The sequence below is a fragment of the Dendrobates tinctorius genome, unplaced genomic scaffold, assembly GCF_039654945.1.
Source record: "Dendrobates tinctorius isolate UK_male_01 unplaced genomic scaffold, ASM3965494v1 ptg000046l, whole genome shotgun sequence".
Lineage (NCBI taxonomy): Eukaryota > Metazoa > Chordata > Amphibia > Anura > Dendrobatidae > Dendrobates > Dendrobates tinctorius.
Window position 1 is genome coordinate 59,922,308 of NW_027361714.1, and position 22,660 is coordinate 59,944,967.

The window sequence follows — 22,660 nt, forward strand, 5'->3', positions numbered from 1 at the left end:
GGTGATATGAGGATCGCCTTTAAGTAGCAGAGACGATCAAGTTGTGGCAGCTTCTAGCCTCCTATGGAGGCTATTGAAGCATGCCAAAAGTAAAAAAAAGTTTACAAATATGAAAACTATAAAAAAGATATAAAAAGTTCAAATCACCCCATTCAAAATAAAACAGTAAAAATAAAATCAAACATACATATTTGGTATTGCTGCGTTCAGAATTGCCCGATCAATAAAAAAAAAAAAAAAAAAAAAAAAAAAGGATTAACCTGATCCCCAAGTGGCGTAGCGAGAAAAAAAAACAAAACGCCAGAATTACGTTTTTTGGTCACGGCAACATTGCATTAAAATGCAATAACAGGCGATAAAAAGATCGTATCTGCACCAAAATGGTAACATTAAAAACGCCAGCTCGGAGTGCAAAAGAATAAGCCCTCACCCAACTTGAGATCACGATAAATGGAGACGCTACAGGTATCAGAACATGGCACAAATTTTTTATTTTAGCAAACTGGAATTTTTTTTCACCAAGGAACCTAGACATGTTTGGCGTCTATGAACTCGTAATGATCTAGAGAATAATAATGGCAGGTCAGTTTTAGGATTTAGTGAACCTAGCAAAAAAGTAAAAAAAAAAAAAAAAAAAAAAAAAGTGTGGGGTTGCACTTTTTTTGCAATTTCACCACACTTGAATTTTTTCCCGCTTTCTGTTATACGACATGGTAAAGCCAATGGTGTCAATCAAAAGTACAACTCGTCCCGCAAAAAATAAGCCCTCACATGGCCATATTGATGGAAAGATAAAAAAGTTATGGCTCTGGAAAGAAGGGGGCGCAAAAAACGAAAAGTCAAACTGAAAAAAGCTCCGGTCATGAAGGGGTTTACTGAGGCCCAAACACTTAGTTCAACAAGGGGTTGTCCTATTAGAGGACAATCCCTTTAAGCTATGTGGGAACATGGCCACAGTGGTCTCAATATCAGGGCATATCACCTTATCAATCACAAATAGCAGCTATCACTGGGCTAAGTAACAAGTAGTTAATGGCCCATGTCCTAGGTTAACAGGCCACTGCTGCTGTATTTCAGAGGTGGGCAGTTTCCTAGGCAGGAAGCGCAGCACTGTCAAGATGCACAATAGATGAATGTCTGACCGACCAATTAAGGTGTATTGGTGGTCACCCCCCCCCCTAAATTATAATGAGAGAAGTATCTAGTTGGAGTTCCACAAACCGATCCTTAAGGGTGTGTGCACACGATGCGGATCTGCAGTGGTTTTGGTCCTGCGGATCCGGAGCAGTTTCTGCTGCGGTGTACAGTACCATTATATCCTATGGGAAATGGTAGGATATAATGGCATGTCATTCTTTCTGCGGATTCCGCTGCGGTTTACCATCTCCTCCATTGTGGAGGTGATAAACCGCAGGGCAAAACCGCAGGTCAATCCGCATATAAACCACAGGTCTTTTGACCTGCGGATTTTGCAAAATCCACACGGATCAATCCGCAGCAGAATCTGCAGCATGTGCACACACCCCACCACTCGGTCAAGCCATGCATCCTTGCGTATGTGGGGGTCTGAAGGTGGAGGCGAGAGCTCGCCATCCGCCAATGGAAAGTGATTTAAAGTCAATGTCCAGCTTAAAGGAGTCTTCTAAGGGAGCGAGCAGTCACATGACAAGTTTGACTTGCATACTTCTGGCTGCATTCTGACTAGACGTGCCCGGCGAGTGAATTAGAGAACCTTTTTAGTCAGCATGTGACTATTTAAACTGTATACGTGTGATCACATGAGCGTGCCATCACAGGCAGTGTCGGCAAAGCCGGATAACACACTGCACTGTCAGGATTCAGACATGTGCACACCTTCAGTATTTGGTGACTTTTACCTCAGTATGTGTAAGCCAAAACCAGGAGTGGGTGATAAATCCAGAAGTGGTGACGGGTTTCTATTATACATTTCCTCTGATTGTTCCTCTCCTGGTTTTGGCTTACAGATACTGAGGTAAAATACTGAATACTGAACGTGCGACCATGGCCCCACCATGAAATCTGACAGGGCCTAAAACAGTGGTTGAATTCACATTCATCTGGATTTTTCAGCCATTAACATATCGAAAATAAAGAGCCACAATAAACACTTTACAGCCACTTGTGTCACTGTCCCAAGAGACTGCTGACGTACTGGTGTGAATGGCGCCTTCCTGACCTGTCCGCACACACCTGCACCACATGAGGAAGCCAGAGGCCTCACCTGAGAAAGCGGCCTATGGGAAACTATGGGAAATGGCCAGCAGCGACCAGGAGACAGCACCAAGGAATACAAGAGTGACAGAGGCTGGCATGGACGTGAGGGTACACAGCAGAGGCCACACATACACGCCTCTTGGCACTATACCCACCAAGGAGCACTTGGCCCACAGGCTGTCGGTGCTGCTGACCCGGTACAATGTGCTGCACACACTACTAACGCTGAACAGGGAGAAGGGGTCTAGGAAGCCCAGGATGAGCAGCAAGATTTCGTCACACATGTCCAGCAGGCAGGGGGCGCCCGTCTCCCCGGCTGCTTCCTCCCAGTATGGCTCTGGCGCGTCTCTCCACCAATCATTACCCCGGTGCGGCGCCGTGTGGCGGGCCGGCCGCATGTTTGACCGCGGCACCCTGCTCTCCTCCTGCATCATGCCTGCTGCTGAGCAGCCTCTAACTGCCGCTGCCTGCGCCCTGGACGCTTTTATAGCCTAGCCCTGCACCAAGCCGGCCGGTGCTGGGGTCAGCAGTGGGGTCAGTGCACAGTTAGCTCACCAGTACTAGAGACGATCGTACTGTGCTGATGGAAACACTGGCTGGTGCTGGGGCTCCCAGGGGGGCTGTGAGAAGGGGAGGACCGAGTGCATACAGGGCTGAATCTGCGGCGATGTGACATTGGTCAGGTGCATGGGAGTGGGCAATAACCCCGGTATAAGGTCAGGGCTTTGTGTGTTTTACCGCACTGAGATGTTGGTGACACATTGTGACGTCACATCTGATGATTTCTTATGGTGACACATTGTGATGTCGCATCTGATGATTTCTTATGGTGACACATTGTGATGTCGCATCGGATGATTTCTTATCTTGACACATTGTGACGTCACATCTGATGATTTCTTATGGTGACACATTGTGATGTCGCATCTGATGATTTCTTATGGTGACACATTGTGATGTCACATCTGATAATTTCTTATGGTGACACATTGTGACGTCACATCTGATGATTTCTTATGCTGACACATTGTGATGTCGCATCTGATGATTTCTTATGGTGACACATTGTGATGTCGCATCTGATGATTTCTTATGGTGACACATTGTGATGTCGCATCTGATGATTTCTTATGGTGACACATTGTGATGTCGCATCTGATGATTTCTTATGGCGACACATTGTGATGTCGCATCTGATGATTTCTTATGGTGACACATTGTGATGTCGCATCTGATGATTTCTTATGGTGACACATTGTGACGTCGCATCTGATGATTTCTTATGGTGACACATTGTGACGTCGCATCTGATGATTTCTTATGGTGACACATTCTGACGTCACATCTGATGATTTCTTATGGTGACACATTGTGATGTCGCATCGGATGATTTCTTATCTTGACACATTGTGATGTCACATCTGATGATTTCTTATGGTGACACACTGACGTCACATCTGATGATTTCTTATGGTGACACATTGTGATGTCGCATCGGATGATTTCTTATCTTGACACATTGTGATGTCACATCTGATGATTTCTTATGGTGACACACTGTGACGTCACATCTGATGATTTCTTATGGTGACACATTGTGACGTCACATCTGATGATTTCTTATGGTGACACATTGTGATGTCACATCTGATGATTTCTTATGGTGACACATTGTGATGTCGCATCTGATGATTTCTTATGGTGACACATTGTGACGTCGCATCTGATGATTTCTTATGGTGACACATTGTGATGTCGCATCTGATGATTTCTTATGGTGACACATTGTGATGTCGCATCTGATGATTTCTTATGGTGACACATTGTGATGTCGCATCTGATGATTTCTTATGGTGACACATTGTGACGTCGCATCTGATGATTTCTTATGGTGACACATTGTGATGTCGCATCTGATGATTTCTTATGGTGACACATTGTGACGTCCCATCTGATGATTTCTTATGGTGACACATTGTGACGTCGCATCTGATGATTTCTTATGGTGACACATTGTGATGTCGCATAGGATGATTTCTTATCTTGACACATTGTGATGTCACATCTGATGATTTCTTATGGTGACACACTGTGACGTCACATCTGATGATTTCTTATGGTAACACATTGTGACGTCACATCTGATGATTTCTTATGGTGACACATTGTGACGTCACATCTGAAGATTTCTTATGGTGACACATTGTGATGTCGCATCTGATGATTTCTTATGGTGACACATTCTGACGTCACATCTGATCATTTCTTATGGTGACACATTGTGACGTCCCATCTGATGATTTCTTATGGTGACACATTCTGACGTCACATCTGATCATTTCTTATGGTGACACATTATGATGTCGCATCTGATCATTTCTTATGGTGACACATTGTGACGTCGCATCTGATGATTTCTTATGGTGACACATTGTGATGTCGCATCTGATGATTTCTTATGGTGACACATTGACGTCCCATCTGATGATTTCTTATGGTGACACATTGTGACGTCACATCTGATGATTTCTTATGGTGACACATTGTGATGTCACATCTGATGATTTCTTATGGTGACACATTGTGACGTCGCATCTGATGATTTCTTATGGTGACACATTGTGATGTCGCATCTGATGATTTCTTATGGTGACACATTGTGATGTCGCATCTGATGATTTCTTATGGTGACACATTGTGACGTTGCATCTGATGATTTCTTATGGTGACACATTGTGATGTCGCATCTGATGATTTCTTATGGTGACACATTGTGATGTCGCATCGGATGATTTCTTATCTTGACACATTGTGATGTCACATCTGATGATTTCTTATGGTGACACATTGTGATGTCGCATCTGATGATTTCTTATGGTGACACATTGTGACGTCACATCTGATGATTTCTTATGGTGACACATTGTGACGTCACATCTGATGATTTCTTATGGTGACACATTGTGATGTCGCATCTGATGATTTCTTATGGTGACACATTGTGACGTTGCATCTGATGATTTCTTATGGTGACACATTGTGATGTCGCATCTGATGATTTCTTATGGTGACACATTGTGATGTCGCATCGGATGATTTCTTATCTTGACACATTGTGATGTCACATCTGATGATTTCTTATGGTGACACATTGTGATGTCGCATCTGATGATTTCTTATGGTGACACATTGTGACGTCACATCTGATGATTTCTTATGGTGACACATTGTGACGTCACATCTGATGATTTCTTATGGTGACACATTGTGATGTTGCATCTGATGATTTCTTATGGTGACACATGTGACGTCACATCTGATGATTTCTTATGGTGACGTCACATCTGATGATTTCTTATGGTGACACACTGTGATGTCGCATCTGATGATTTCTTATGGTGACACATTGTGATGTCGCATCTGATGATTTCTTATGGTGACACATTGTGATGTCGCATCTGATGATTTCTTATGGTGACACATTGTGACGTCGCATCTGATTTCTTATGGTGACACATTGTGATGTCACATCTGATGATTTCTTATTGTGACACATTGTGATGTCGCTTCTGATGATTTCTTATGGTGACACATTGTGATGTCGCATCTGATGATTTCTTATGGTGACACATTGTGACTTCACATCTGATGATTTCTTATGGTGACACATTGTGATGTCACATTTGATGATTTCTTATGGTGAGACATTGTGATGTCGCATCTGATGATTTCTTATGGTGACACATTGTGATGTCGCATCTGATGATTTCTTATGGTGACACATTGTGATGTCGCATCTGATGATTTCTTATGGCGACACATTGTGATGTCGCATCTGATGATTTCTTATGGTGACACATTGTGATGTCGCATCTGATGATTTCTTATGGTGACACATTGTGACGTCGCATCTGATGATTTCTTATGGTGACACATTGTGACGTCGCATCTGATGATTTCTTATGGTGACACATTCTGACGTCACATCTGATGATTTCTTATGGTGACACATTGTGATGTCGCATCGGATGATTTCTTATCTTGACACATTGTGATGTCACATCTGATGATTTCTTATGGTGACACACTGTGACGTCACATCTGATGATTTCTTATGGTGACACATTGTGATGTCGCATCGGATGATTTCTTATCTTGACACATTGTGATGTCACATCTGATGATTTCTTATGGTGACACACTGTGACGTCACAACTGATGATTTCTTATGGTGACACATTGTGACGTCACATCTGATGATTTCTTATGGTGACACATTGTGATGTCACATCTGATGATTTCTTATGGTGACACATTGTGATGTCGCATCTGATGATTTCTTATGGTGACACATTGTGATGTCGCATCTGATGATTTCTTATGGTGACACATTGTGACGTCGCATCTGATGATTTCTTATGGTGACACATTGTGATGTCGCATCTGATGATTTCTTATGGTGACACATTGTGATGTCGCATCTGATGATTTCTTATGGTGACACATTGTGATGTCGCATCTGATGATTTCTTATGGTGACACATTGTGACGTCGCATCTGATGATTTCTTATGGTGACACATTGTGATGTCGCATCTGATGATTTCTTATGGTGACACATTGTGACGTCCCATCTGATGATTTCTTATGGTGACACATTGTGACGTCGCATCTGATGATTTCTTATGGTGACACATTGTGATGTCGCATCTGATGATTTCTTATGGTGACACATTATGATGTCGCATCTGATCATTTCTTATGGTGACACATTGTGACGTCGCATCTGATGATTTCTTATGGTGACACATTGTGATGTCGCATCTGATGATTTCTTATGGTGACACATTGTGACGTCCCATCTGATGATTTCTTATGGTGAAACATTGTGACGTCACATCTGATGATTTCTTATGGTGACACATTGTGATGTCACATCTGATGATTTCTTATGGTGACACATTGTGACGTCGCATCTGATGATTTCTTATGGTGACACATTGTGATGTCGCATCTGATGATTTCTTATGGTGACACATTGTGATGTCGCATCTGATGATTTCTTATGGTGACACATTGTGACGTTGCATCTGATGATTTCTTATGGTGACACATTGTGATGTCGCATCTGATGATTTCTTATGGTGACACATTGTGATGTCGCATCGGATGATTTCTTATCTTGACACATTGTGATGTCGCATCTGATGATTTCTTATTGTGACACATTGTGATGTCGCATCTGATGATTTCTTATGGTGACACATTGTGACGTCCCATCTGATAATTTCTTATGGTGACACATTGTGACGTCACATCTGATGATTTCTTATGGTGACACATTGTGATGTCGCATCTGATGATTTCTTATGGTGACACATGTGACGTCACATCTGATGATTTCTTATGGTGACGTCACATCTGATGATTTCTTATGGTGACACACTGTGATGTCGCATCTGATGATTTCTTATGGTGACACATTGTGATGTCGCATCTGATGATTTCTTATGGTGACACATTGTGATGTCGCATCTGATGATTTCTTATGGTGACACATTGTGACGTCGCATCTGATGATTTCTTATGGTGACACATTGTGATGTCACATCTGATGATTTCTTATTGTGACACATTGTGATGTCGCTTCTGATGATTTCTTATGGTGACACATTGTGACGTCGCATCTGATGATTTCTTATGGTGACACATTGTGATGTCGCATCTGATGATTTCTTATGGTGACACATTGTGACGTCGCATCTGATGATTTCTTATGGTGACACATTGTGATGTCGCATCTGATGATTTCTTATGGTGACACATTGTGATGTCGCATCGGATGATTTCTTATCTTGACACATTGTGATGTCACATCTGATGATTTCTTATGGTGACACATTGTGATGTCGCATCTGATGATTTCTTATGGTGACACATTGTGATGTCGCATCTGATAATTTCTTATGGTGACACATTGTGACGTCACATCTGATGATTTCTTATGGTGACACATTGTGATGTCGCATCTGATGATTTCTTATGGTGACACATGTGACGTCACATCTGATGATTTCTTATGGTGACGTCACATCTGATGATTTCTTATGGTGACACATTGTGATGTCGCATCTGATGATTTCTTATGGTGACACATGTGACGTCACATCTGATGATTTCTTATGGTGACGTCACATCTGATGATTTCTTATGGTGACACATTGTGACGTCCCATCTGATGATTTCTTATGGTGACACATTCTGACATCACATCTGATCATTTCTTATGGTGACACATTATGATGTCGCATCTGATGATTTCTTATGGTGACACATTGTGACGTCGCATCTGATGATTTCTTATGGTGATACATTGTGATGTCGCATCTGATGATTTCTTATGGTGACACATTGTGACGTCGCATCTGATGATTTCTTATGGTGACACATTGTGACGTCACATCTGATGATTTCTTATGGTGACACATTGTGATGTCGCATCTGATGATTTCTTATGGTGACACATTGTGATGTCGCATCTGATGATTTCTTATGGTGACACATGTGACGTCACATCTGATGATTTCTTGTGGTGACGTCACATCTGATGATTTCTTATGGTGACACATTGTGACCTCCCATCTGATAATTTCTTATGGTGACACATTCTGACGTCACATCTGATGATTTCTTATGGTGACACATTGTGATGTCGCATCTGATGATAACTTATGGTGACACATTGTGACGTCACATCTGATGATTTCTTATGGTGACACATTGTGATGTCGCATCTGATGATTTCTTATGGAGACACATTGTGATGTCGCATCTGAGGATTTCTTATGGTGACACATTGTGACATCCCATCTGATGATTTCTTATGATGACACATTGTGACGTCACATCTGATGATTTCTTATGGTGACACATTGTGATGTCGCATCTGATGATTTCTTATGGTGACACATTGTGACGTCACATCAGATGATTTCTTATGGTGACACATTGTGATGTCGCATCTGATGATTTCTTATGGCGACACATTGTGATGTCGCATCTGATGATTTCTTATGGTGACACATTGTGACGTCGCATCTGATGATTTCTTATGGTGACACATTGTGATGTCGCATCTGATGATTTCTTATGGTGACACATTGTGATGTCGCATCTCATGATTTCTTATGGTGACACATTGTGATGTCACATCTGATGATTTCTTATGGTGACACATTGTGATGTCGCATCTGATGATTTCTTATGGTGACACATTGTGATGTCGCATCTGATGATTTCTTATGGTGACACATTGTGACGTCACATCTGATGATTTCTTATGGTGACACATTGTGACGTCACATCTGATGATTTCTTATGGTGACACATTGTGACGTCACATCTGATGATTTCTTATGGTGACACATTGTGACGTAACATCTGATGATTTCTTATGGTGACACATTGTGATGTCGCATCTGATGATTTGTTATGCATTGGTGACACATTGTGACGTCCCATCTGATGATTTCTTATGGTGACACATTCTGACGTCACATCTGATCATTTCTTATGGTGACACATTCTGACGTCACATCTGATCATTTCTTATGGTGACACATTATGATGTCGCATCTGATAATTTCTTATGGTGACACATTGTGACGTCACATCTGATGATTTCTTATGGTGACACATTGTGATGTCGCATCTGATGATTTCTTATGGTGACACATTGTGACGTCCCATCTGATGATTTCTTATGGTGACACATTGTGACTTCACATCTGATGATTTCTTATGGTGACACATTGTGACGTCCCATCTGATGATTTCTTATGGTGACTCATTCTGACGTCACATCTGATGATTTCTTATGGTGACACATTGTGATGTCGCATCTGATGATTTCTTATGGTGACACATTGTGACGTCACATCTGATGATTTCTTATGGTGACACATTGTGATGTCGCATCTGATGATTTCTTATGGTGACACATTGTGACGTCGCATCTGATGATTTCTTATGGTGACACATTGTGACGTCGCATCTGATGATTTCTTATGGTGACACATTCTGACGTCACATCTGATGATTTCTTATGGTGACACATTGTGATGTCGCATCGGATGATTTCTTATCTTGACACATTGTGATGTCACATCTGATGATTTCTTATGGTGACACACTGACGTCACATCTGATGATTTCTTATGGTGACACATTGTGATGTCGCATCGGATGATTTCTTATCTTGACACATTGTGATGTCACATCTGATGATTTCTTATGGTGACACACTGTGACGTCACATCTGATGATTTCTTATGGTGACACATTGTGACGTCACATCTGATGATTTCTTATGGTGACACATTGTGATGTCACATCTGATGATTTCTTATGGTGACACATTGTGATGTCGCATCTGATGATTTCTTATGGTGACACATTGTGACGTCGCATCTGATGATTTCTTATGGTGACACATTGTGATGTCGCATCTGATGATTTCTTATGGTGACACATTGTGATGTCGCATCTGATGATTTCTTATGGTGACACATTGTGATGTCGCATCTGATGATTTCTTATGGTGACACATTGTGACGTCGCATCTGATGATTTCTTATGGTGACACATTGTGATGTCGCATCTGATGATTTCTTATGGTGACACATTGTGACGTCCCATCTGATGATTTCTTATGGTGACACATTGTGACGTCGCATCTGATGATTTCTTATGGTGACACATTGTGATGTCGCATCGGATGATTTCTTATCTTGACACATTGTGATGTCACATCTGATGATTTCTTATGGTGACACACTGTGACGTCACATCTGATGATTTCTTATGGTAACACATTGTGACGTCACATCTGATGATTTCTTATGGTGACACATTGTGACGTCACATCTGAAGATTTCTTATGGTGACACATTGTGATGTCGCATCTGATGATTTCTTATGGTGACACATTCTGACGTCACATCTGATCATTTCTTATGGTGACACATTGTGACGTCCCATCTGATGATTTCTTATGGTGACACATTCTGACGTCACATCTGATCATTTCTTATGGTGACACATTATGATGTCGCATCTGATCATTTCTTATGGTGACACATTGTGACGTCGCATCTGATGATTTCTTATGGTGACACATTGTGATGTCGCATCTGATGATTTCTTATGGTGACACATTGTGACGTCCCATCTGATGATTTCTTATGGTGACACATTGTGACGTCACATCTGATGATTTCTTATGGTGACACATTGTGATGTCACATCTGATGATTTCTTATGGTGACACATTGTGACGTCGCATCTGATGATTTCTTATGGTGACACATTGTGATGTCGCATCTGATGATTTCTTATGGTGACACATTGTGATGTCGCATCTGATGATTTCTTATGGTGACACATTGTGACGTTGCATCTGATGATTTCTTATGGTGACACATTGTGATGTCGCATCTGATGATTTCTTATGGTGACACATTGTGATGTCGCATCGGATGATTTCTTATCTTGACACATTGTGATGTCACATCTGATGATTTCTTATGGTGACACATTGTGATGTCGCATCTGATGATTTCTTATGGTGACACATTGTGACGTCACATCTGATGATTTCTTATGGTGACACATTGTGACGTCACATCTGATGATTTCTTATGGTGACACATTGTGATGTCGCATCTGATGATTTCTTATGGTGACACATTGTGATGTCGCATCTGATGATTTCTTATGGTGACACATTGTGATGTCGCATCTGATGATTTCTTATGGTGACACATTGTGACGTCGCATCTGATGATTTCTTATGGTGACACATTGTGATGTCGCATCTGATGATTTCTTATGGTGACACATTGTGACGTCCCATCTGATGATTTCTTATGGTGACACATTGTGACGTCGCATCTGATGATTTCTTATGGTGACACATTGTGATGTCGCTTCGGATGATTTCTTATCTTGACACATTGTGATGTCACATCTGATGATTTCTTATGGTGACACACTGTGACGTCACATCTGATGATTTCTTATGGTGACACATTGTGACGTCACATCTGATGATTTCTTATGATGACACATTGTGACGTCACATCTGATGATTTCTTATGGTGACACATTGTGATGTCGCATCTGATGATTTCTTATGGTGACACATTCTGACGTCACATCTGATCATTTCTTATGGTGACACATTGTGACGTCCCATCTGATGATTTCTTATGGTGACACATTCTGACGTCACATCTGATCATTTCTTATGGTGACACATTATGATGTCGCATCTGATCATTTCTTATGGTGACACATTGTGACGTCGCATCTGATGATTTCTTATGGTGACACATTGTGATGTCGCATCTGATGATTTCTTATGGTGACACATTGTGACGTCCCATCTGATGATTTCTTATGGTGAAACATTGTGACGTCACATCTGATGATTTCTTATGGTGACACATTGTGATGTCACATCTGATGATTTCTTATGGTGACACATTGTGACGTCGCATCTGATGATTTCTTATGGTGACACATTGTGATGTCGCATCTGATGATTTCTTATGGTGACACATTGTGATGTCGCATCTGATGATTTCTTATGGTGACACATTGTGACGTTTCATCTGATGATTTCTTATGGTGACACATTGTGATGTCGCATCTGATGATTTCTTATGGTGACACATTGTGATGTCGCATCGGATGATTTCTTATCTTGACACATTGTGATGTCACATCTGATGATTTCTTATGGTGACACATTGTGATGTCGCATCTGATGATTTCTTATGGTGACACATTGTGACGTCACATCTGATGATTTCTTATGGTGACACATTGTGACGTCACATCTGATGATTTCTTATGGTGACACATTGTGATGTCGCATCTGATGATTTCTTATGGTGACACATTGTGATGTCGCATCTGATGATTTCTTATGGTGATACATTGTGACGTCCCATCTGATGATTTCTTATGGTGACACATTGTGACATCCCATCTGATGATTTCTTATGTTGACACATTCTGACGTCACATCTGATGATTTCTTATGGTGACACATTGTGACGTCACATCTGATGATTTCTTATGGTGACACATTGTGATGTCGCATCTGATGATTTCTTATGGTGACACATTGTGATGTCGCATCTGATGATTTCTTATGGAGACACATTGTCACGTCCCATCTGATGATTTCTTATTTTGACACATTGTGACATCCCATCTGATGATTTCTTATGGTGACACATTGTGATATCGCATCTGATGATTTCTTATGGTGACACTTTGTGATGTCGCATCTGATGATTTCTTAGGTTAAACATTGTGATGTCGCATCTGATGATTTCTTATGGTGACACATGTGACGTCACATCTGATGATTTCTTATGGTGACGTCACATCTGATGATTTCTTATGGTGACACATTCTGACGTCACATCTGATGATTTCTTATGGTGACACATTGTGATGTCGCATCTGATGATTTCTTATGGTGACACATTGTGACGTCGCATCTGATGATTTCTTATGGTGACACATTGTGATGTCGCATCTGATGATTTCTTATGGTGACACATTGTGACGTCCCATCTGATGATTTCTTATGGTGACACATTGTGACGTCGCATCTGATGATTTCTTATGGTGACACATTCTGACGTCACATCTGATGATTTCTTATGGTGACACATTGTGATGTCGCATCTGATGATTTCTTATGGTGACACATTGTGATGTCGCATCGGATGATTTTTTATCTTGACACATTGTGACGTCAAATCTGATGATTTCTTATGGTGACACATTGTGATGTCGCATCTGATGATTTCTTATGGTGACACATTGTGATGTCGCATCTGATGATTTCTTATGGTGACACATTGTGATGTCGCATCTGATGATCTCTTATGGTGACACGTGACGTCACATCTGATGATTTCTTATGGTGACGTCACATCTGATGATATCTTATGGTGACACATTCTGACGTCACATCTGATGATTTCTTATGGTGACACATTGTGATGTCGCATCTGATGATTTCTTGTGGTGACACATTGTGATGTCGCATCTGATGATTTCTTCTGGTGACACATTGTGATGTCGCATCTGATGATTTCTTATGGTGACACGTGACGTCACATCTGATGATTTCTTATGGTGACGTCACATCTGATGATATCTTATGGTGACACATTCTGACGTCACATCTGATGATTTCTTATGGTGACACATTGTGATGTCGCATCTGATGATTTCTTATGGTGACACATTGTGACGTCGCATCTGATGATTTCTTCTGGTGACACATTGTGATGTCGCATCTGATGATTTCTTATGGGGACACATTATGACGTCCCATGTGATGATTTCTTATGGTGGCACATTGTGACATCCCATCTGATGATTTCTTATGGTGACACATTGTGATGTCGCATCTGATGATTTCTTATGGTGACACATTGTGATGTCGCATCTTATGATTTCTTATGGTGACAAATTGTGATATCGCATCTGATGATTTCATATGGTGACACATGTGACGTCACATCTGATGATTTCTTGTGGTGACGTCACATCTGATGATTTCTTATGGTGACACATTGTGACGTCCCATCTGATGATTTCTTATGGTGACACATTCTGACGTCACATCTGATGATTTCTTATGGTGACACATTGTGATGTCGCATCTGATGATTTCTTATGGTGACACATTGTGACGTCACATCTGATGATTTCTTATGGTGACACATTGTGATGTCGCATCTGATGATTTCTTATGGTGACACATTGTGATGTCGCATCTGATGATTTCTTATGGTGACACATTGTGACGTCCCATCTGATGATTTCTTATGGTGACACATTGTGACATCCCATCTGATGATTTCTTATGGTGACACATTGTGACGTCACATCTGATGATTTCTTATGGTGACACATTGTGATGTCACATCTGATGATTTCTTATGGTGACACATTGTGAAGTCGCATCTGATGATTTCTTATGGTGACACATTGTGACGTCCCATCTGATGATTTCTTATGGTGACACATTGTGACATCCCATCTGATGATTTCTTATGTTGACACATTCTGACGTCACATCTGATGATTTCTTATGGTGACACATTGTGACGTCACATCTGATGATTTCTTATGGTGACACATGTGACATCACATCTGATGTTTTCTTATTGTGACACATTCTGACGTCACATCTGATGATTTCTTATGGTGACACATTGTGACGTCGCATCTGATGATTTCTTATGGTGACACATTGTGATGTCGCATCTGATGATTTCTTATGGTGACACATTTTGATGTCGCATCTGATGATTTCTTATGGTGACACATTGTGATGTCGCATCTGATGATTTCTTATGGTGACACATGTGACGTCACATCTGATGATTTCTTATGGTGACGTCACATCTGATGATTTCTTATGGTGACACATTCTGACGTCACATCTGATGATTTCTTATGGTGACACATTGTGATGTTGCATCTGATGATTTCTTATGGTGACACATTGTGACGTCGCCTCTGATGATTTCTTATGGTGACACATTGTGATGTCGCATCTGATGATTTCTTATTGTGACACATTGTGATGTCACATCTGATGATTTCTTATGGTGACACATTGTGACGTCGCATCTGATGATTTCTTATGGTGACACATTGTGACGTCGCATCTGATGATTTCTTATGGTTACACATTGTGATGTCGCATCTGATGATTTCTTATGGTGACACATTGTGATGTCGCATCTGTTGATTTCTTATGGTGACACATTGTGATGTCGCGTCTGATGATTTCTTATGGTGACACATGTGACGTCACATCTGATGATTTCTTGTGGTGACGTCACATCTGATGATTTCTTATGGTGACACATTGTGACGTCCCATCTGATGATTTCTTATGGTGACACATTGTGACGTCGCATCTGATGATTTCTTATGGTGACACATTGTGACGTCGCATCTGATGATTTCTTATGGTGACACATTGTGATGTCGCATCTGATGATTTCTTATGGTGACACATTGTGATGTCGCATCTGATGATTTCTTATGGTGACACATTGTGATGTCGCATCTGATGATTTCTTATGGTGACACATGTGACGTCACATCTGATGATTTCTTGTGGTGACGTCACATCTGATGATTTCTTATGGTGACACATTGTGACGTCCCATCTGATGATTTCTTATGGTGACACATTCTGACGTCACATCTGATGATTTCTTATGGTGACACATTGTGATGTCGCATCTGATGATTTCTTATGGTGACACATTGTGACGTCACATCTGATGATTTCTTATGGTGACACATTGCGATGTCGCATCTGATGATTTCTTATGGTGACACATTGTGATGTCGCATCTGATGATTTCTTATGGTGACGCATTGTGACGTCCCATCTGATGATTTCTTATGGTGACACATTGTGACATCCCATCTGATGATTTCTTATGGTGGCACATTGTGACGTCACATCTGATGATTTCTTATGGTGACACATTGTGATGTCGCATCTGATGATTTCTTATGGTGACACATTGTGATGTCGCATCTGATGATTTCTTATGGTGACACATTGTGACGTCCCATCTGATGATTTCTTATGGTGACACATTGTGACATCCCATTTGATGATTTCTTATGGTGACACATTGTGATGTCGCATCTGATGATTTCTTATGGTGACACGTTGTGATGTCGCATCTGATGATTTCTTATGGTGACACATTGTGATGTCGCATCTGATGATTTCTTATGGTGACACATGTGACGTCACATCTGATGATTTCTTATGGTGACGTCATATCTGATGATTTCTTATGGTGACTCATTGTGACGTCCCATCTGATGATTTCTTATGGTGACACATTCTGACGTCACATCTGATGATTTCTTATGGTGACACATTGTGATGTCGCATCTGATGATTTCTTATGGTGACACATTGTGACGTCGCATCTGATGATTTCTTCTGGTGACACATTGTGATGTCGCATCTGATGATTTCTTATGGTGACACATTGTGACGTCCCATCTGATTTTTTCTTATGGTGACACATTGTGACATCCCATCTGATGATTTCTTATGGTGACACATTCTGACGTCACATCTGATGATTTCTTATGGTGACACATTGTGATGTCGCATCTGATGATTTCTTATCTTGACACATTGTGACGTCACATCAGATGATTTCTTATGGTGACACATTGTGATGTCACATCTGATGATTTCTTATGGTGACACATTGTGACGTCGCATCTGATGATTTCTTATGGTGACACATTGTGACGTCGCATCTGATGATTTCTTATGGTGACACATTGTGATGTCGCACCTGATGATTTCTTATAGTGACACATTGTGATGTCGCATCTGATGATTTCTTATGGTGACACATTGTGATGTCACATCTGATTATTTGTTATGGTGACACATGTGACTTCACATCTGATGATTTCTTATGGTGACGTCACATCTGATGATTTCTTATGGTGACACATTGTGACGTCCCATCTGATGATTTCTTATGGTGACACATTCTGACGTCACATCTGATGATTTCTTATGGTGACACATTGTGATGTTGCATCTGATGATTTCTTATGGTGACACATTGTGACGTCACATCTGATGATTTCTTATGGTGACACATTGTGATGTCGCATCTGATGATTTCTTATGGTGACACATTGTGATGTCGCATCTGATGATTTCTTATGGTGACACATTGTGACGTCCCATCTGATGATTTCTTATGGTGACACATTGTGACATCACATCTGATGATTTCTTATGGTGGCACATTGTGACGTCACATCTGATGATTTCTTATGGTGACACATTGTGATGTCGCATCTGATGATTTCTTATGGTGACACATTGTGATGTCGCATCTGATGATTTCTTATGGTGACACATTGTGACGTCCCATCTGATGATTTCTTATGGTGACACATTGTGACATCCCATCTGATGATTTCTTATGGTGACACATTGTGATGTCGCATCTGATGATTTCTTATGGTGACATGTTGTGATGTCGCATCTGATGATTTCTTATGGTGACACATTGTGATGTCGCATCTGATGATTTCTTATGGTGACACATGTGACGTCACATCTGATGATTTCTTATGGTGACGTCACATCTGATGATTTCTTATGGTGACTCATTGTGACGTCCCATCTGATGATTTCTTATGGTGACACATTCTGACGTCACATCTGATGATTTCTTATGGTGACACATTGTGATGTCGCATCTGATGATTTCTTATGGTGACACATTGTGACGTCGCATCTGATGATTTCTTCTGGTGACACATTGTGATGTCGCATCTGATGATTTCTTGTGGTGACACATTGTGACGTCCCATCTGATGATTTCTTATGGTGACACATTGTGACATCCCATCTGATGATTTCTTATGGTGACACATTCTGACGTCACATCTGATGATTTCTTATGGTGACACATTGTGATGTCGCATCTGATGATTTCTTATGGTGACACATTGTGATGTCGCATCTGATGATTTCTTATCTTGACACATTGTGACGTCACATCTGATGATTTCTTATGGTGACACATTGTGATGTCACATCTGATGATTTCTTATGGTGACACATTGTGACGTCGCATCTGATGATTTCTTATGGTGACACATTGTGACGTCGCATCTGATGATTTCTTATGGTGACACATTGTGATGTCGCATCTGATGATTTCTTATGGTGACACATTGTGATGTCGCATCTGATGATTTCTTATGGTGACACATTGTGATGTCGCATCTGATGATTTCTTGACACATTGTGACGTCACATCTGATGATTTCTTATGGTGACACATTGTGATGTCACATCTGATGATTTCTTATGGTGACACATTGTGACGTCGCATCTGATGATTTCTTATGGTGACACATTGTGACGTCGCATCTGATGATTTCTTATGGTGACACATTGTGATGTCGCATCTGATGATTTCTTATGGTGACACATTGTGATGTCGCATCTGATGATTTCTTATGGTGACACATTGTGATGTCGCATCTGATGATTTCTTATGGTGACACATGTGATGTCACATCTGATGATTTCTTATGGTGACGTCACATCTGATGATTTCTTATGGTGACACATTGTGACGTCCCATCTGATGATTTCTTATGGTGACACATTCTGACGTCACATCTGATGATTTCTTATGGTGACACATTGTGATGTCGCATCTGATGATTTCTTATGGTGACACATTGTGACGTCCCATCTGATGATTTCTTATGGTGACACATTGTGACATCCCATCTGATGATTTCTTATGGTGACACATTGTGACGTCACATCTGATGATTTCTTATGGTGACACATTGTGATGTCGCATCTGATGATTTCTTATGGTGACACATTGTGATGTCGCATCTGATGATTTCTTATGGTGACACATTGTGACGTCCCATCTGATGATTTCTTATGGTGACACATTGTGACATCCCGTCTGATGATTTCTTATGTTGACACATTCTGACGTCACATCTGATGATTTCTTATGGTGACACATTGTGACGTCACATCTGATGATTTCTTATGGTGACACATTCTGACGTCACATCTGATGATTTCTTATGGTGACACATTGTGACGTCACATCTGATGATTTCTTATGGTGACACATTGTGATGTCGCATCTGATGATTTCTTATGGTGACACATTGTGATGTCGCAGCTGATGATTTCTTATGGTGACACATGTGACGTCACATCTGATGATTTCTTATGGTGACGTCACATCTGATGATTTCTTATGGTGACACATTGTGACGTCCCATCTGATGATTTCTTATGGTGACACATTCTGACGTCACATCTGATGATTTCTTATGGTGACATATTGTGATGTCGCATCTGATGATTTCTTATGGTGACACATTGTGACGTCGCATCTGATGATTTCTTATGGTGACACATTGTGATGTCGCAGCTGATGATTTCTTATGGTGACACATTGTGACGTCCCATCTGATGATTTCTTATGGTGACACATTGTGACATCCCATCTGTTGATTTCTTATGGTGACACATTCCGACGTCACATCTGATGATTTCTTATGGTGACACATTGTGACCTCACATCTGATGATTTCTTATGGTGACACATTGTGATGTTGCATCTGATGATTTCTTATGGTGACACATTGTGACGTCACATCTGATGATTTCTTATGGTGACACATTGTGATGTCGCATCTGATGATTTCTTATGGTGACACATTGTGATGTCGCATCTGATGATTTCTTATGGTGACACATTGTGACGTCCCATCTGATGATTTCTTATGGTGACACATTGTGACATCCCATCTGATGATTTCTTATGGTGACACATTGTGACGTCACATCTGATGATTTCTTATGGTGACACATTGTGATGTCGCATCTGATGATTTCTTATGGTGACACATTGTGATGTCGCATCTGATGATTTCTTATGGTGACACATTGTGATGTCGCATCTGATGATCTCTTATGGTGACACGTGACGTCACATCTGATGATTTCTTATGGTGACGTCACATCTGATGATATCTTATGGTGACACATTCTGACGTCACATCTGATGATTTCTTATGGTGACACATTGTGATGTCGCATCTGATGATTTCTTGTGGTGACACATTGTGATGTCGCATCTGATGATTTCTTCTGGTGACACATTGTGATGTCGCATCTGATGATTTCTTATGGTGACACGTGACGTCACATCTGATGATTTCTTATGGTGACGTCACATCTGATGATATCTTATGGTGACACATTCTGACGTCACATCTGATGATTTCTTATGGTGACACATTGTGATGTCGCATCTGATGATTTCTTATGGTGACACATTGTGACGTCGCATCTGATGATTTCTTCTGGTGACACATTGTGATGTCGCATCTGATGATTTCTTATGGGGACACATTATGACGTCCCATGTGATGATTTCTTATGGTGGCACATTGTGACATCCCATCTGATGATTTCTTATGGTGACACATTGTGATGTCGCATCTGATGATTTCTTATGGTGACACATTGTGATGTCGCATCTTATGATTTCTTATGGTGACAAATTGTGATATCGCATCTGATGATTTCTTATGGTGACACATGTGACGTCACATCTGATGATTTCTTGTGGTGACGTCACATCTGATGATTTCTTATGGTGACACATTGTGACGTCCCATCTGATGATTTCTTATGGTGACACATTCTGATGTCACATCTGATGATTTCTTATGGTGACACATTGTGATGTCGCATCTGATGATTTCTTATGGTGACACATTGTGACGTCACATCTGATGATTTCTTATGGTGACACATTGTGATGTCGCATCTGATGATTTCTTATGGTGACACATTGTGATGTCGCATCTGATGATTTCTTATGGTGACACATTGTGACGTCCCATCTGATGATTTCTTATGGTGACACATTGTGACATCCTATCTGATGATTTCTTATGGTGACACATTGTGACGTCACATCTGATGATTTCTTATGGTGACACATTGTGATGTCACATCTGATGATTTCTTATGGTGACACATTGTGATGTCGCATCTGATGATTTCTTATGGTGACACATTGTGACGTCCCATCTGATGATTTCTTATGGTGACACATTGTGACATCCCATCTGATGATTTCTTATGTTGACACATTCTGACGTCACATCTGATGATTTCTTATGGTGACACATTGTGACGTCACATCTGATGATTTCTTATGGTGACACATGTGACGTCACATCTGATGTTTTCTTATTGTGACACATTCTGACGTCACATCTGATGATTTCTTATGGTGACACATTGTGACGTCGCATCTGATGATTTCTTATGGTGACACATTGTGATGTCGCATCTGATGATTTCTTATGGTGACACATTTTGATGTCGCATCTGATGATTTCTTATGGTGACACATTGTGATGTCGCGTCTGATGATTTCTTATGGTGACACATGTGACGTCACATCTGATGATTTCTTGTGGTGACGTCACATCTGATGATTTCTTATGGTGACACATTGTGACGTCCCATCTGATGATTTCTTAGGGTGACACATTGTGACGTCGCATCTGATGATTTCTTATGGTGACACATTGTGACGTCGCATCTGATGATTTCTTATGGTGACACATTGTGATGTCGCATCTGATGATTTCTTATGGTGACACATTGTGATGTCGCATCTGATGATTTCTTATGGTGACACATTGTGATGTCGCATCTGATGATTTCTTATGGTGACACATGT

At 40.7% G+C, this 22,660-nt stretch overlaps 1 protein-coding gene across 1 annotated transcript in view; it reads right to left on the bottom strand.

Annotated features, from left to right (window-relative positions):
• LOC141089486 (uncharacterized) overlaps positions 1-2,696 on the bottom strand; it is a 129,172-nt gene extending 126,476 nt beyond the window's left edge. Inside the window, exon 1 of the mRNA XM_073575935.1 lies at positions 2,391-2,696. Coding sequence (XP_073432036.1) covers positions 2,391-2,669 — 279 coding nt within the window. The 5' untranslated portion in view covers positions 2,670-2,696. The remainder of the gene's footprint in view (positions 1-2,390) is intronic.
• Positions 2,697-22,660: the final 19,964 nt, after the last annotated feature.